At 56.4% G+C, this 16918-nt stretch overlaps 8 protein-coding genes across 8 annotated transcripts; 5 read left to right on the top strand and 3 right to left on the bottom strand.

The window, feature by feature from the left end:
* Nucleotides 1–111: 111 nt before the first annotated feature.
* On the bottom strand, nucleotides 112–2165 carry erg9 (bifunctional farnesyl-diphosphate farnesyltransferase/squalene synthase). Its single transcript, XM_025543605.1, has 4 exons — nucleotides 2036–2165; nucleotides 891–1950; nucleotides 660–842; nucleotides 112–612 (listed from the first exon to the last, which is right to left on the bottom strand). Exons 1-4 carry the CDS (start codon nucleotides 2101–2103, stop codon nucleotides 493–495), a joined length of 1431 nt encoding a protein of 476 aa, XP_025397789.1. The 5' UTR covers nucleotides 2104–2165; the 3' UTR covers nucleotides 112–492.
* A 544-nt stretch (nucleotides 2166–2709) lies between these two features.
* Nucleotides 2710–4716, top strand: BO70DRAFT_363565 (DnaJ domain protein). Its single transcript, XM_025543604.1, has 5 exons — nucleotides 2710–3006; nucleotides 3051–3100; nucleotides 3168–3261; nucleotides 3313–4355; nucleotides 4402–4716. Exons 1-5 carry the CDS (start codon nucleotides 2901–2903, stop codon nucleotides 4555–4557), a joined length of 1449 nt encoding a protein of 482 aa, XP_025397788.1. The 5' UTR covers nucleotides 2710–2900; the 3' UTR covers nucleotides 4558–4716.
* Nucleotides 4717–5325: 609 nt separating this feature from the next.
* BO70DRAFT_363564 (histidine phosphatase family protein) lies at nucleotides 5326–7333 on the top strand. The gene is made up of 3 exons (XM_025543603.1): nucleotides 5326–6102; nucleotides 6154–6277; nucleotides 6332–7333. The coding sequence occupies exons 1-3, from the start codon at nucleotides 5499–5501 to the stop codon at nucleotides 7182–7184; spliced, it is 1581 nt and encodes a 526-aa protein (XP_025397787.1). The 5' UTR covers nucleotides 5326–5498; the 3' UTR covers nucleotides 7185–7333.
* Nucleotides 7334–8260: 927 nt separating this feature from the next.
* Nucleotides 8261–9073, bottom strand: BO70DRAFT_70580 (uncharacterized protein). Its single transcript, XM_025548662.1, has one exon. The coding sequence runs from the start codon at nucleotides 8782–8784 to the stop codon at nucleotides 8296–8298; it is 489 nt and encodes a 162-aa protein (XP_025397786.1). The 5' UTR covers nucleotides 8785–9073; the 3' UTR covers nucleotides 8261–8295.
* Nucleotides 8786–10555, top strand: BO70DRAFT_372341 (uncharacterized protein; the record flags this gene model as incomplete). The annotated part of the gene is made up of 1 exon (XM_025544845.1): nucleotides 8786–10555. The coding sequence occupies one exon, from the start codon at nucleotides 8786–8788 to the stop codon at nucleotides 10553–10555; it is 1770 nt and encodes a 589-aa protein (XP_025397785.1).
* A 1299-nt stretch (nucleotides 10556–11854) lies between these two features.
* On the bottom strand, nucleotides 11855–13729 carry BO70DRAFT_372340 (Y-family DNA polymerase; the record flags this gene model as incomplete). Its single annotated transcript, XM_025544844.1, has 2 exons — nucleotides 11855–13549; nucleotides 13598–13729. 2 exons carry the CDS (start codon nucleotides 13727–13729, stop codon nucleotides 11855–11857), a joined length of 1827 nt encoding a protein of 608 aa, XP_025397784.1.
* A 140-nt stretch (nucleotides 13730–13869) lies between these two features.
* Nucleotides 13870–16121, top strand: BO70DRAFT_294949 (DNA damage response protein RcaA; the record flags this gene model as incomplete). The annotated part of the gene is made up of 5 exons (XM_025539494.1): nucleotides 13870–13906; nucleotides 13955–14017; nucleotides 14066–14145; nucleotides 14193–14341; nucleotides 14393–16121. The coding sequence occupies 5 exons, from the start codon at nucleotides 13870–13872 to the stop codon at nucleotides 16119–16121; spliced, it is 2058 nt and encodes a 685-aa protein (XP_025397783.1).
* Nucleotides 16078–16823, top strand: BO70DRAFT_363562 (uncharacterized protein). Its single transcript, XM_025543602.1, has one exon. The coding sequence runs from the start codon at nucleotides 16417–16419 to the stop codon at nucleotides 16660–16662; it is 246 nt and encodes an 81-aa protein (XP_025397782.1). The 5' UTR covers nucleotides 16078–16416; the 3' UTR covers nucleotides 16663–16823.
* The last annotated feature ends 95 nt before the right edge of the window (nucleotides 16824–16918 follow it).

The raw sequence follows: 16918 nt of genomic DNA, 5'->3' as shown, positions 1-16918 counted from the left end.
ATAGTCCTTCGTTTTCGGGTCCTCGTCAAACGCAGCAAATTCCACGCTCAATATACTTACGGGTCATTTACTCTTGCTACCCATGGGAAAGGTTTAAGATTTTCAAGATAAGTCTGCAACAATATTTGCATTGATTCAATTTATTAAACTATCTCATCATACGGTTTACGATATGTTCCAGGTCCTCAATGGATGTATGCCACCTCAACACTTAAGTTGGAAGACACAAATCTAGTACGTCGCTGGTGGGAATGATCCGCTCAATTTCAGCACTTCTTCGGCACAACCACAGTCATGAAAGGACTAGATCGCAATTTGACATCCGTGCTAGTTCAACTCAACAGTACGACAGAAGAGGGGGAGAGGGAAGAGGAGGATGAAAGAGTATATTAGTAAGATATAGCGGGCCGGCAAGAAGGTAAGGTATAGGACATGAGCCGCCGCAAACTATTAGTCGATGTCAATCATGTCGTTACGCCGTAGAAGGTGCAGCTATAGCTCCTGGTGCAGTTGCTGCTCGCGGATCTCACGCGGTGGCGGCCGGAAGTTGCCGTTCCGTAATTCCTGCCACGCCAGGTCAAAACGAGCACCGAGTAACCAGGCCGTAAAAATCTATACCAGTCAGCTAGCGAGCTCGCAGAGAAAGTTAAAAGACCTACCATCACAATAGAGACAATGAAGACAATGACCACCATGAGACCCATCATGAAGCACACGTCCTGGCGCGTCTCGGCCTCTTGTTCCGCCTTCTTCTTCTCCGCCTCCGACAGCTCACCAGTCACCCGACGCTGGGCAGCTTCGGCATTCTGGGAGGGGAAGATGGTCTCGACCCATTTCTCAATCTATACAAGTTAGAGGTGGTTAAGCAACGCACAGGAGGGTGGTCTTACCCTTCCACAAACAAGGCTAATCTTCAGGAAGTTGGGGTCCTTGGGATTGTTCTTCTTGTGAATCCGACGCGCATATCTGCGGACGGTAGCACAGAAGATGCGCAGGCTTTGCGTCGACTCGAACATCAGCTGGCAGGCATCACCCTTGGTAATCTTGACGTTTCGGTCGAAGATATCAGGGTTGCGGAAGCAGAGCTCCAGCGAGGCAATGGCCATGGACTGCGGAATGGCGCAGAAGTTGAACACACTCTGCTCACGCAGTCCAGCCAGATAGAAGAGGCAGTCCTCGACATGCTCCAAGGCATTTAACACCATTTCGGAGCTGCAGTTCAGGGCAGCCTCCTGGTGCTCGCGCTTGAACAGATCATCAAAGTCATTGACGTGCTTGGACCAAATCTCTTTGGGCCAGAACCGGCGACCGTCATCATTGTCTTCCCGGATGTCACGGATGATGTTCGTCTTCTGCAAGAACAGACCCATGGACTTCTGCAGGCGCGCACGCTCCAGCAGGGCGGGGTTACCGAACTCAGCCTCTACAAACAGACGGGTGAGTCCCTCACCGACCAACCCGGCGACGTAGTAGCAGTACAGGTCGTACTCCTGGTTCGTGCCAACGCTGGCGTCCTCGAACGCAGCCTTCCGGCAGTAGTCGGCCATGCCATTGCCCATTTGCTTGGTGATGTCCTTGACAATCGCCTGGTAGGCGGGCTTCATGTTCTTGAACTCGGTGATGACGTTGTGAAACTGAACCAGCAGCTCACGGTCCTTCTCCTCGGGGCGGTTACCGGTGAACGTCCAGCCGTCCTGCTCCAGGAAGTCCTGGAAGCCTCGGAGCAGCGGCTCCTTCGTTTCCAGAGGGATCGACGTATCATCTTCAATGGTGTCCAACCCACGGAGGACGAGGTAGAAGACGCAGACGGGCAGAAGCAGCTCAGGATGCAATTCCTTGATGACCGCGCTGAAACTCCGACTCGTCAGGTCGAGGAATTTGAAGCAGGCTTTCTGAGTCTCGGTCTCGTCCTTCTCATTGCGTTCGTGAACAGGTGAGTGCCAGATCTTCCTATGACCACGGGCAAAGCCTTCGTAAGCGTTGGCACAAACACTACACCGAAGCAGAGCGCTCGAGGACATGGGCCGGGACCAACCATTGCATAATCGCCCTCAGCTGCGAGGGATGGAATGTGTAGTAGACGATATTCGAAGCGAGACCCATGATCACGAGGTGTCCGACACCACCGAATAGTCACAAACAAAAGGGAGAAATTAGGAAAGTATAGGGATTTATTACGCGAGCGAAAGAACGGCAAGGGAGGAGGTAAAAGAATGCCCGAGTCAACGAGTATTCCAAGGGAAGGGATGGGAGTAATGTACAAGCACAGCGAGCGAATGCCTCACTGGCCGAAAGGAGGGGAGGATGAGCACACAGGGATGAGTTGTGGCCGGAGGGTGCGTGGGAGGAGGAGGGGATGGAGAAAGCAGCACACACAGGGGAAGGAGGAGGAGGTGTAATCAGGGGGGGAAGAAGGAAAGCAGAGGAGAGGAAGAAGAAAAGATGGAGAAGACGATGGAAATTTTAAAGGGCAGATTTGACTGGCGCGGTTAGCGGCTCTGGCTGGCAGCTTAGCGCGAGCGGGCGCCCTGACCCGGCATGACGGGTATTACAGGCGTGGGTGCGGGCGGAGCTGGCCAAATCGGGCAAATAACCGTATGTAACGGTCACACAAGCTTACCCGCGGGACAAACACAACAAACAAGCAAGGAAGGCTGGTAGACAGAAAGGCAAGGCCGCCGCGCAAACGCTCAGGCTCCCCCGCCATGACGAAACTGCCGTCGGAAAGCATCATCAGGCAGAAAAAATTATCCCATTCGGCTGCGTCCCTGCACAGCCACCTCATCGCGCCTGCCTCTTACTGCTGTTCTTATCCTCTGCCCTGCAGCGACTAGTATACTGCTAGTCCTCGGTCACCGCATATTGCTTCGCGTGGTTGGGTCCAGCTCACACTTCCCACCATGGTTGCCGACACCACTTACTACGACGCCCTTGGGGTGCCGCCCACTGCGACGGAACTCGAGATCAAGAAGGCCTACCGGAAACTCGCCATCACCACCCATCCCGGTGCGTCTGCCGCTGCAGGTGTAGTAGTCGTCTGTTGCTGACGGATACAGATAAGAACCCCGGGGATGAGACTGCGCATGCGCGCTTTCAGGCGGTGAGGCTGCCCCTGCGGTGATGTGGTGATGTCCCAGAGTCCATACTGACAGTCTGTTTTCCCGTAGATCGGTGAAGCCTATCAGGTTCTCAGCGATGAAGAGCTGCGCAAGCGCTACGATAAGTTCGGAAAGGAAGATGCGGTTCCCGGTGGTGGCTTCGGTAAGACCTAGTTGGCTGGATCAGGGGGGTTGAATGCTAACGTCCCTCAAGAGGACCCCTCGGAGTTCTTTGGCATGATCTTCGGTGGCAATGCCTTCGTCGACCTTATCGGCGAAATCTCCCTCATGAAAGACTTAACCACGACCATGGACATCACGATGCAGCAGATGGAGGAGGAGGAACTGGCCGCCTCCGCCGAGGAGAAGCTTAACATCCACGAACAGGAGACCGAGGCTGGTGCCACAGAGGGTGCCACAGAGGGTGCCACAAAGGGTTCCACGGAAGGCGCTGCCGCCGCGTCCACATCTGCGTCCGAGAAGCCCGCCGCCGAATCCGTCAGCTCGGGCACTAGCACGCCCCGCCGCTATATGGGCCAGCAGGCCATCATGGACAAGTCGGAGGAAGAGGCTCGGATGGAGGCAGCTGGTCTGTCGCCGGAGGAGAAGGAGCTGCGTAAGAAGGAGAAGAAGAAGGGCCTATCCCGGGAGCAGCAGGAGCGCCTGGCTGCCTACGAGCTGGAGCGCAAGAAGGCCCGCGAAGAGCGAGTCAACACCCTGGCGACCAAGCTGGTGGACAAGATCAGCGTGTGGACGGAGACCGACAAGGGTCAGGATGTGACTCGAGCCTTCGAGGAGAAGATCCGGCTGGAGGTGGAGAACCTGAAGATGGAATCGTTTGGTCTGGAGATCCTGCACGCGATCGGCGCCACCTACGTCCAGAAGGCGACCTCCTTCCTGAAGTCTCAGAAATTCCTCGGGATCTCTGGGTTCTTTTCCCGCCTGAAGGACAAGGGCACGTTGGCTAAGGAGACTTGGACCACCATCTCGACGGCCATTGACGCGCAGATGACCATGGAGGAGATGGCCAAGCTGGAGGAGCGCGGCGGCGAGGACTGGACAGACGAGAAGAAGGCAGAATACGAAAAGAAGGTTACGGGCAAGATCCTGGCGGCGGCGTGGCGGGGCAGCAAGTTCGAGATCCAGAGCGTTCTCCGCGACGTGTGCGACCAGGTGCTCGGCGACAAGCGCATCAAGCTGGAGAAGCGTGTGGAGCGCGCCCATGCATTGGTGATTGCAGGCAACATCTACGCCAAGGTAAGACCTTCATGTGTCTTTTGTCTGATGCATGCTAACTTCGCAGGCCGAACGTGACCCCGAGGAAGAGGGTGACTTCATGGCGTTCGAGCAGCTCATGGCGGAGTCGATGACGAAGAAGGGCAAGGAGGACAAGAAGAAGAAGAAGGGTAGCAAGCACGAGCACGAGCATGAGCACGAGCACGAGGAAGCCACGGCCTAGATACCATCACTTTATCTTTTTTGCGTGTTTTCCTTTGATCTGGAGGCCCAGACTGGATAGTTGGATAGGGCTGTTACTAGCGTTTGACCTGCACATCTACGGGTATGATTAGATGCAATAGATTGTGGTGTGATTACTCTGCTGCGTTGACCTTTGACTGACGCGTGTGCGCCGCCTATATGGAGTACGACTGTTGGGTTAGATATCCCTGCCACTGATTGTATGTCTATCTCGACATCCCGCGTCGTGGTTATCCCTTGCACGACGGCCACACCCGCGCTGATAACCAATCAAGATATTGGTCGGGGATCTCCGGATTGTCTAGGCAACCATGTGGCTGGTTATCAAACTAAAGCTGCAGGAGTGGCCTTATGCTGATATCAGATATGGGGCAGAGATACGGCGTCGGGATAATGATTCTGCCTCAGGCCTGGTTTTAGGGCAGGCTCTCGGCAGAAAAAAGAAAATGACACTGCGCGGTAGAAGGCTTTGTACGTATCCACGACAGCCATAGGCAGTACTAAGTAGATACTATTGAGTATCCAGCACCTCAATTGGGAAGCGTTGAGTCACCCACCCATTGAAGGTTCTTCGTCATCCTCGGCAGCGGCCCATAAATTAAAGACCAACGATCGGCCCGGTGTGTCTCAGTTCAGTTGCGGTGTTCAGTAACCCCCGCTTTGGCAGGCCCGCACGCGACCAATTGCCGCAAGTAGCCTTGTTAGCAGAACCCTCGACTCCGCACCGGTGCCTGCATCCTTCGTCCCCCCGCGAATCATCGCCTGAGCCATTCACTGATACGACGGACTCCGCTGCCTGCTAACCTGCTTGCTAACCATGTCCCACTGTTTCTGCCGTCTGTCTGTCCTATATAGGACACCACACTGCCCATCGGCAATCTGACCCGACTGCACAATCAATCAATCAATCCATCCTCGGAGATGCCATCCCTCCACTCCCCCCTCACGGCGGTCTGCCTGCTGGCCTCCGCTGCTGCTGCTCTCCCCTCCAGCTCCAGCACCGGCTCTGCCTCCGCTCCCACCGGCTCAACCTTCCCGGGCTTCGACCTCACCTCCAGCTGGGGTAACCTGAGCCCCTACAAGGACGGTCCGGGCTTCTCTCTGCCCTCCGGCGTGCCCCTCGGCTGCGAGCTCGCGCAGACGCACATCCTGCACCGTCATGCGCAGCGCTACCCCACCTCCTACGAGCTCGATGCGGACAGCATGGAGGACTTCGCGCAGAAGCTGAAGAACTACAGCGCCGCGCACCCCAACGTCCCCGTCGGACGCGGTCCCCTGGCTTTCCTGAACCACTGGGAGTATGTCATGGGTACGGAGTTGTTGCTGCCCACCGGGGCCGCCACGGAAGCCACCTCCGGTGCGTGGTTCTGGTCCAAGTACGGCCGCACGCTGTACCGCGCACCGGCCGGAATGGCCGACTGGGATGAGTCTCTGAATGTGTACCCCAATGGCACCAAGCGGGCCAAGCCCATGTACCGCACGACCTCCCAGGCGCGCATCCTGGAGAGTGCTCGGTGGTGGTTGAGTATGCTCCCTCCCCCCCAAAACACTCGATATTCAGTTTTAACAGGACCAGGTGGCTTCTTCAGCAACATCGGCGCCAACAGCTCCTACCCCCAGTATGACCTGGTGATCATCCCCGAGGGCAGTGGCTACAACAACACCCTCTCAGGCTCCTGCACGGAGGCGACCTACCCAGGGTGAGCCCCCCTCCAACTCACTACCCCATTGTGCAGCAACACTAACAACCGCAGCGACGACTCGGCCGAAGAATTCCTCTCCATCTACACCAAACCCACCATCAGCCGCTTCTCTCAATACCTCCCCTCAGACCTGCACCTAGAGACGTACGACATTCTCGCGATGCAAAACCTCTGCGCCTACGAATACGCCGTCCTGGGCACAAGCGCATTCTGCAGCCTATTCACCGAATCCGAATGGAACTCCTACGCCTACCAGCTCGACCTGCAATTCTACGGCGACTACGGCTTCGGATCCCCCAGCGGCCGCGCGCAAGGCATCGGCTACGTGCTCGAGCTTGCCGCCCGCCTAGAAGGCCACCTCCTCACTAGCCCCGTCGCCAACATCAACGTCACCTACGACAGCAACCCGCACACCTTCCCCCTCCACCAACCCCTGTACATGGACATGTCGCACGACGACGTGATTGTCTCCGTCCTCGCCGCCCTCGGCGTCGAATACTTCAACTTCGGCCCTGACGGTCTCCCGGGCAACATCACTGCCGAGCAAGTGCCCACGAACCGGACCTTCAAGCTCAACGAGATCGCACCGTTCGGTGCGCGTCTCGTCTCCGAGATCTGGACGTGTCCTGCCAACACGGACCTCACCGACCTGGGTGAGACGCTGTACGAGAACCCGGATCTCCAGGGCGTGAACGGCACGAACCAGTTCGTGCGGTGGGTGTTGAACGATGCACCGGTGCCGGTGGAGGGAGTTCCGGGTTGCGAGGCCGCCGTGAACGGGTTCTGCCCGCTGGAGGGGTTCCTGAGTGGTGTGAAGAAGAGTCAGGCGTTGGCGGAGTATAACCTTGCCTGTAATGTGGGCGTGGAGACCAGCGGGCAGGTTGGCGATGGAAGACCGGAGTAGATTCTTTTCTGGTCTTTTTCATTTTGTTTTGTTTTGTTTTTTACCACATGAATAGAGGGAAGACGGTGTTGGGGGTAGTGGTGGGAAGACATCTGAATTGGACTTGATTGGAGAATGGGTGGATGAGGAGTAGTAGATAAGGATGTAAGATATTAATGAGGGTGGAACTGAGGGAAGAAGGGGGTGGGGGGTTAGAAAGAAAGATGATTATGAATAGATGAACTAGATGAATCACTGGCACTCAGTATCCATTGCTGCGATTGGGAGAGGGTGTAAATTGCAAATATGATGCAATCATGGATAAATAAATAACTATCCGTCTAGGTGGGGGGTATAAGATTAGCCACAGTAATAGTGGATAATCAATTTATTGTATGCGGCACTTGCTTTTGGAGAGAAAGAACGGCATAGAAGCTGGTGTTGAGAGTGAGGATCCCTTCGCGGATAGAGAAGGGTAGAAACTAATATAAATCGGCTTGGGTGACGGATGCTTGTGTCTAGTTGAGAGCCCGTGACAGTTCCTGCGTATTTACCTAATAACTAAATTCCTGAAGGTGGGAGAGCCGAGACAAAGGGTTTTTCTCAAGGACAAACATGAAGACAACCAGGTTGTTGGTCGGCCACCACCCTGTTTACTTTCCCGGGATTATTGGGGAGGACTAAACCCAGAGCTATTTATAACTATCCATCCGTCCACCTTCCAACCCTTGCAACCAACATCAAAACACCAGACTGATAAATCTAGTACACCGACTCCGGATATATGCCAGTGACGCCAAACATGATTGCCAGCTGCAATGATATATCGTCTTCACAACGTGGACAGAACACCAGGCGCAACGTGGATGCATCCAGCCCTACCAGCAGCACCCTGGATCGGCCCCTTGCGTCCGCCTGGGCAGTCCAGTCACGTGTGGCTTCCCCAGGCCCCCAGCTCTCAGACATGGTGAATCTCCCAGGGATCGGAGAGATCCGCCTTGATAACGCCCGCAGGATCGGACCATCGCATCATCTGTTGGAGTTTGAAGAGGGGAAGATATAGTAACTACTACATCTGTAGTGCTAGTGAATGGGGTGATCGCTGCCTCGCTGAGTCAGCCCAGCTCCGACTTCACCCATGGTCGCAGGCCGCATCAGCCCATGCCAACCACTCACTGAGGCTGACGGGAGAGGCGAGACGGACGATCTGGGGGATCTGAAGCCACCCGGATAGTCGGGAATGGTCGCGGGTGAGGAATGTAGAGGGGAGGGAGGGAGAGGAAGAGAGACAGACAGACAGCAACACACACAGTTGCGGTGAAAGGGGCGGCGCCACTAGCCGGATTGGGCGGGGATGTTTTGCCCAAACATGATTCTGTGCCTTCGTCTTTCGTCTTGCTCTCCTCCACTCTGCTGCTGCTACTCCGTAACTAGCGAGCATCTTGCTTCCCCATCCCACTACCCATTTTCTCTCCTCGCCCCTCCCCTCCCCAACCTGCACGGTCTCTGAGGCTATCGAATCGCTCCACTGGCTGGTGCCATCATGCTTGCAGATTCCCGACTGCTGTCGCAATGCCATGAGTCGCCCTCCTTTCCGCCCCTCGACTCCCGCCGCCGCCATTATGAACGCCGATAAACAACACACCGGCCATGTCGCCAAACCTCTGACTCCCGCCCTCAGCGCTGCCTTCCATCGCGCCCAGAAATCCCCCCTGACCCCCAGGCTCGCTACACCTGGCGGTTACCGCACTCCCAAGCGCCTCCTCACCCCCTCCGAGCATCCCTCATCCGCCCCCTCCTCCAAGCGGGATCCCGAGCCATCCCTGCTCAGTGCAAACGTGACCCCTCGCTCCGGCTCCCGCGCCAGCAGACGCGATGGCCCGGCCTCCTCCCCGAACAGCACGCCTGGTGTCCAGCAGTCGCCCCATGTGTCATGGGCACAACCGCAGGTGGGCCAGGTGTCAAATACGGGGCGTCTCCGGACAGAGCGGAGCCCGGTACGGGGGGCGCTGCTGGAACCAAGGACAACAACCCGGGCCAGGACGGTGACCATGGAGTCCAACACCTCCCGGCCCAATTCGTCTTCGGATAATGCCCCAGGGGGCCCCATGTTCTTCCATGCCTCTGATGCCCGGTCGACGTCGGCTGAGCTGGACCCCCGCCCGAAACTGCCGAGCAAACCGCCGTCCACCACCTTCATCTATGCCAACGGCGCACAGGAAAGGCAGACAGCAGTGAGCGAGGTAGGGGGGACGACATATAAACGGCGATCGACGGGGCTGGCACGCTCCGTGGTGTCCTCGAAACCGTCGGCGTCACCGCGATTACGACCAGCCCGAGTGGACTCCAATCCACGGCTGTCCGACGGCCCATCACAGGTCAGCTCCCTGGACGATTCGTTTGAGGCAGGGTCCCAGGTGCATAGTCCGCCGTTGAGCACTGTCTCAGCGCGACCGGTGCCCGCCGTCCGACACATGAAGTCGTCGAGTCTCGACTCCGCAAACAGCGGGCTCTCGCCCCCGCACCGGGAAGGCCTACGGCCGAGCCCTCTCCTCATATCATCATCCGAACTGCGAGTTGACACCAACAACATTGCGTCGGAGCCGCTCCCCGGCCTCAGACCGCGAGTCTTCAGCAATGGGTCTGTCGCGTCAGTGGACACACATAATTCCGGGATGCAGAGCCCCTCCAAGTCAGAAAGCGGACAGGGAAACAACGGGGCCCTGAACGCGCGCACAGAGCGAAAGATCCTCGATCTTGAGATTAGCAACTCGTCGCTTCTCGCGATCAACCGCACCCTAGAACGCGAGATGCGGAAACAAAACGCGGAGTTGCGCCGATACCGACGGCTCAGCCGGTCCGGCCGTCTATCTATGGCACCATCTAGCCGGTCCGTGTCGCTCTCGATCCCCACCGAAATCGAAGAAGGGAGCGAGCACTCGTCCGTCCGGTCCCCTGAGGAAATGTCCGATTTCAGCGACGAAGAATCCATGGAAGACGGGGTGATGAGTCCAAGCTCGCAGGCCGAGCAGGATCCTCAGCATCGCGCCCAAGACGAGAAGCGATTCCTCATCGACCTGGCCAAGCACCAGGAACTTCTGGCGGACAGCCAGCGCATGAATCAGAGCCTGAAGCGGTGTCTGGGTTGGACGGAAGAGCTGATCCGAGAGGGCCAGAGAGCCCTGGAATACAACGTCCATGTGAATGACATCAAACTGGGAGGTCGCGTGCTCAACCCGGAGGAAATGAACGAGCTGAACGAGCTGCACGAGTTGGAGGAACTCGCGCGCGCTGAGAGCGAGAGTCCGAGCGAAGGTGGCAGTCACATCGACAGCCACAGCGAAAGCGAGTTGGACGCGCCTTCCGAGGACGGCCACCCACCTTCCCCGTAACACCACTGCCATCACCATCATCATCACCACAACCTTCTCCCAGACCAGATACCTGGACACAAACCCACTACCTATCTACCACCTGGATCCATACAATCCACTAATCCGGCCTCCCGCCATCCCATACATCCAACATTCAGCCATATCCAGCCATGTACCCACCCAATACACTACACCACACTACACTACATTCCCACAGCCCGACTAAAGCCGGCATTTAGTCCAGTCCATTCTGTCCGTGCCTGCGTTGACCACACCGCACCACCTCTTCCTTTCTTTGACCCTCGGAAATCATCCTCACCTCACCTTTGATAGCGATAGATGGGATGGCCGGCCGCTCCTCGAGTCCTCCGTTTCTGGTACCTTAGCTAGATACCCTACGCGCGATGTTTAATAGAGCATGAGCATTCATTTATTCCAGTTCATTGCCTTGATTTCACTCCACTTCATTTCACTTCATTTACTTCATTTACTTCATTTACTTCATTTACTTCATTTACTTCATTTACTTCATTTACTTCATTTACTTCATTTACTTCATTTACTTGATTTTATTTATCTACTTTTATTTATCTTTTTGTATTTTTGATAGATGGTGTTTAACGGTGGTGGGTAGAGTTGTAATATGAGGGTTCCAAGTTCTTTATCTTCGTTGCATTTCCGGTACGGGTAAAGAATTATGTTGGAAGGCGAAGAAAGGTGTACTCCGGGTTTGGGGGTTAGGTGTTCTAATTTTTCAAATTACAGATAATGAATGGGTATGGGTGGATAGATGGGCATTGATTTGGTTTGATTTGATATCCTGTCATGGTCTAAGCTACCTGTATACCCATGTTTATCCAAAATATGAGAAGTAAACCCCAAAATAGACCGCAGAGGATCTGGGTTCGAAATTGGGTAGTCGCAGTGTTGTGGTTTGTTCAGTAGACAGAGTATTAGACAGAGCGGACTAACCCTAACCCGGCAATGTATGTGGTCATATATTCAGTCCGAGGTATGGATATGTGCCAAGAAGGTGGATAGATTGGTGGAAGGAGATGATGAGCTCCCAGTATCGTGGACTGGAGTAGATATACCGTAGCCCGTAGAGAAGGTCTCAGGTATACCGTGCGACCTAATTGTTAGAATGACCGTCCCGGTGAGAGCTATACTGGGTCGAGTATGGAGGTGGGCTTGTTATGCGGGCTACGAGAGAACGGTTGGCTGAGGAGGATGATGGGGTCTGGATCTCAGTGGCTTTCGCGCCGTGGTAATCACGGCATATCGCCGAACAAACCCATCGACGACTGGCCCATGGAATCACGAAAAGAACAGCCGTTTCTGCCGCGGATCGGGCGACTCCGGGGCGTTCGGTTTCCGTTTCCGTGGCTTCGATGCAGAAGGGGCAGGAGAAGCAGAAGAAGCGTCAGGGAGATCCGAGGCACCCTGGACGGCCTCCTTGATCGTCTGTTTGGACAAACAGTAGTCGACGTGATCATTAAAGACACGATCATCGGCGAGTTGCGGTTTCGAGCAGATGGGACAGTCCCAGTACACCGGCTGCGCCGGCGGGCCGTCTGTTCCCTGTATCTCCGCAGACTCGGCGACTTCCTGGCTGAGTTTCTCCAGGTCATTAATTTCATCCTGCAGTTCCTGACGGGCGGCTCGTTCGAAGGCTTCCTCTGCACCGAGCTCTTGCTCCGCGGGGTTGTCAGAGGATGATTCCGTTTCCGTTTCCGGGACGGGTTTAGGCACGGCGGTGAAGCCGAAGAGCTCGATGCCGGATTTCTTGGTGCTCACGAGATTCGTGCAGCGAAGGCCGAGGAGACGGAGTTTCAGGTCGGGGATGTCTTTTTCGAGTTTATCCAGCATTGGGAGGGAAAAGGCGTAGAGGTCCTTGGCGGTGGAGACGGCTCTCGGAGGCTGGCACTGTCGGGACAGGACCTCGAATGTGGCCAGCTTTACTTTCAGAACGAGCGTGCGGCCCTTGAACTCCGTTCTTGCCAGGTCTTTCTCCAGCTCTTCGGCGATCGACCATAGCTTTGCCCGGAATTCTTCCTTGTTTCCGATCTCGTGGAATGTGCGCTCCGTCCCGACGCTCTTCCGCTCATAGTTCTCTACGGGCTGGATCTTCGTCCGGCCCAGGCCGAGGTAGCATTGAACAAGGAAATGGAAGGCCTTTTCGCCAAATAGTTTGGTGAGAAAGGCTCGCTGCGGGTAGATGTCGCCGCATGTTTTGATCCCGATGGCGTCGAGCTCCCGCTCGAAGACACGGCCGACGCCGTTGACCTTGCGGACGGGGAGATCTTTCATGAAATCCATGATGGTGGCCCTGTCGTTCGGGACGCAGAACTGCCCGTTCGGTTTGTTCTTGTTGGATGAGATCTTGGCGATCTTTGCGTTTGCAGCGATGCCCGCCGAGACGGAGATCTGGGTTTTCTCGAGCACTTCGGCGCGCATTCGCTGAACTGCCTCCTCCGGGTTGAGTTCGTTTTCGACACAGTAGGCCGTCAAGTTAAGGAAGGCCTCGTCGATGCTGGCGCTCTCGAACATGGGGTCGTACTGAGAGAAAATGGCGCGGATTTCCTTGGCCTTCGCGCTGTATTTGTCGTAGTTCTGCGGCAGGCAGATCAGCTGCGGGCAGAGCTTCTTCGCCACGAACGAGGCCATGCCGCTTCGACAGCCGAATTTGCGCGCCTCGTAGTTGCAGGTCGTCAGCACTCCCTTGCCGACAGCCATCGGGACGGTCTTCAATTCGGGGTGGTCGAGTTCTTCAACGGCCGCGAAGAAGGCATCGCAGTCCACGTGCACGACATGCTGGGAAAGATCGCGGGTCAGTTCCAGCTCCGCGATGAGCTGGTCCGCGCGGCGGAGATCGGCCGTGAGATCAAGCTTTTCGAGACGGGCCTTCTCCCTGAGGATGCGATCGATCTTCACCGTCAGGACCTTGTCGCGGTTCTGCTCGTGGTTGAAGAACTTGGAGCCTTTGGAGGCGTTGTAGATGATCTCGGAGACCTGGGGTTGTTGGTATCTGGTGGGCCGGTGCTATTGATGACGACTCACCTTTCTCTGGTCGACAGCATCCTGACCGGCTTTAGTCAGGGAGGGGCCCAGCAGGGAGTACTTGAGGGTCTCGTGATCAATGGACTCCTTGCTCGACCCGGAGGTGGCATCCGGCTCGCCCGAAGGCTCCATGATGATGCTGCACTGTGGACGGTGGATTACTCAAGCCGGCAGTAATGGCGACGCCAGGTCACGTGGTCACGCGTTCCGCGTTCGGCGTTCACGTGCAGCGGGCGTCAACCGCCGCTCCTCCGCATCTCAGAACACCAACCATGTGGATCCTCGACTCGGAGGGCGACTTTCTGGGGGGTGAGTCGCATACGAACCTACCTGGATCGATTCGGGCTAACTTCATAGGTGCCCGCGTCTGGCTGCGACCGGGGAAGAAGTACCTCTTCGGTCGCATCAAGCAGGCTGACGGTATGCTGCACACCGACAGACCCCCATGCCGACGCTGACGTACTGCAGTCCGCCATGCCATCGATCACAAGACGATCTCCCGTCGACATATGGTGATTGAGGTGTCACCTGTGAAGCCGGGCGATGGAGTGAGTGTCTATCTCCCATAAAGACGGTCCTACCGCTAACTCCCCAGTCGCATATCTACACCAGGTCGGAAATCGCGGTGTGCGACCTCGCCTCGAAGTGTGGCACAACAGTGGACGGAGACCCGGTCCGGGAACGCAGGACGTTGACGGACGAGGAACACGAGATCAAGCTGGGGCGATACGAACATGTGCTGCGGTATGTGCGCGGGGATCATGCTTCGCCGGGGCTAAGCTAAACGGACTGCAGGATCAAATGGCAGCCGGCAGTGCTCAGTTTCTCGCTTTCCTCCAGGGAACTCCGAGCGAAGGACCCTTTAGCGCGCGTGCGCTCCCGCGTTGAGGACCTAGATATCAAGACGATCGTGCCGTACGTCGTCGACCAGACGACCCATGTGGTACAGACCAAGCGGAACACGGCGAAGGGGCTGCAGGCACTGGTGAATGGGAAGTTCATCGTCCAGGACTCGTATATCGATGCCTTGGTGTACGCTGCGACGCCGAGTGATCTGGAGAATCTGGAATCGCTGTCTCCGCTCGAGGCCAATTTCGACGCCGCGTGGCCGGATGCGAGACAGCATCTTCCCCCGCCGGGCAAGGAAGTCACGCAGAGACCGAAGGAGGCGTTTGCCCCGGTTTCGAGCAGGATTGATGTCTTTGAAGGCTACACTTTTATTTTTGCTGATTCGGCACAGTTTGCGAACCTGCAGGATGCGATTGGGAACGGGCATGGAAAAGCTTTGTTTTATGAGGTGCAACATGGGGTCACGAATGCGGAGGATATTGTGGAGTTTATGAAGAAAGCCGCGGGCGACAAAGGCCTCGGGAGTCAGCGGAATGGACCTGGAGGTGTGGTATTCGTTCGGTATCGCACCGGGGGACCCCACGAGGACTGGTGGATCGAGCTGAGCCACGACATAGCTCGGATGACGGACCAGCGAGTCATCGAGCAAAGCGAATTTCTCGACGCCATCCTCGGAAATGATGCCGCGCCGTTGTGCCGGACACTAGTACCCGAGTCCACCGCGCGGACGGACGCGCCTGCCTCCCAGCCGGATGCGACCCCCAGCGATGTTCCGATGGTGGAAGATTCCCAGCCCTCCGAGGAACCACCGCAAACACAGGCACAGACCAAGAGGTCAAAACCACGCGTCCGCGCCTTCGTCAGCAAGATGAAGACCTTTGACGACGGCTTCGATCTCAACTCGATTCCCGCTCATGCTCCGGACGACGAAGTTGCCAATTCGCCGGTGGAGATGGGGCCCTTACCGCAGTCCCAGCCGCAGAGCAGCGTCGACGAAGAGGATGTTTTCACGAACCTGCTGCCCGGGTCCAGCGCCATGAAACGCCGCCGTGCTGAAACTGTGCAGCGGACCGACGCACCCGCCCCAATCAAAGAGGAGGTGCCACGACCGAAACGCCAGAAGCTGGATGTCCTCGAGGCCGCCCGCCAGCACCGGGAGGCGGAAGACGACGCTCGCCGACAAGCGGAGGCAGTATCGCTGCAGGGCCCCGAGGATGTCAACGTCGAGAAGCTGAAAGGACTCGCCATCGTGGAGGAGATGGAGGTCAAGCCGCGCAACAGCGGAGACGACAGCCGCTGGGACGAGCGGTGGAACGGGCGCAAGAACTTCAAGAAGTTCCGGCGGAAGGGCGACTCCAGCCAGCCGCGATATCGGATCCAGACGGTGATTGTGCCGCTGGAGGAGGTGACGCGGAAGGAGTTTGGCATCGGGGACCACTACTGGGTGAGTACTACGAGTCGCCCGTCGCCCGAGCGGCAGGCGGAGCGGCAAGCGGCGAGTCCAGTGGAGCAGCCGGACAGCGAGGCGACGCCCTCTATAACAGCCCGGGTCGAGTCGGAGACGCCAGCGCCCAAGCTCAAGCCGCGCAGCCAGCGCAGTCAGAAACGGGGGCGGGAGGAAGAGGAGGAGGACAGCGACGACGAGATGCGATTCCGGTTCCGACGGCGAAGGTAGTATTAACTTTGAACATAGCCTATAACCTACCTATCTCTACTTCAATCCCGTGTACGGGAGTATATCTATTTGAAAATTGCTGTGTATATTTAACTCACACTGAGGATGGAGTGTACATGTCGACTGTATATATGCACCGCGACGTCATGCAAGGTTGCCGTGATGTTGTGGTTGTGACTTGTATGTACGGAGTATGTAGTGTGTAGTGTTTACAACGTAGCTGTGGAGACGGGCGAGGATGCGGGGAAGCCAAGTCAAAGTGGATTCGATGACGCTGTTGGGCACGAACCAAACCATGGGAGCGATGGAGTTCATCCCCGACCTTTCTTTCCCCCTGCCCAGTATGTACACAATCATGGCTAGTGGTGTTTGTTTGGTGTTTCTCTCTCCTGTGTGCTCGAGTGAAGTTTTGATGTGGTCTCCCTCGGCAGAGATAAGCATGGGCTGGTCCGTGCAGAGGAATGCCAATGAAGGGCTGGAAGGGGCGGCGCTGCGGGTGTTTGAAGGTGCGTTTCAAGGCCGGCTGTCTGGCTGGACCTGAAACCGGCGTGTGCCTGAAATAGAAAATTTTGTGCAACGGGGTTGAGGGGGGAGAAGTCTCTGCAGGACAGTTTTAAAGAGTATTGGTCAGTGTTGGTGGTAGTAGTAGTAGTACTGGAAACGGGAAAGGAGGGAGAAGAGAAGCAGGTACGGAGGATGCTGCCTTGGAATTAGAAGATAAGAAAGGGTGCGAGTGACCTTTTATTGCCCGTGGTGTGATCTGTTGCTGGGGGTAGCGTGACTGTACTCTGTACTGA

The sequence above is a fragment of the Aspergillus heteromorphus genome (assembly GCF_003184545.1).
Source record: "Aspergillus heteromorphus CBS 117.55 chromosome Unknown BO70scaffold_19, whole genome shotgun sequence".
NCBI lineage: Eukaryota > Fungi > Ascomycota > Eurotiomycetes > Eurotiales > Aspergillaceae > Aspergillus > Aspergillus heteromorphus.
The sequence above is the reverse complement of the archived record's forward strand: the minus strand, read 5'-3'. Positions and strand labels throughout refer to the sequence as shown.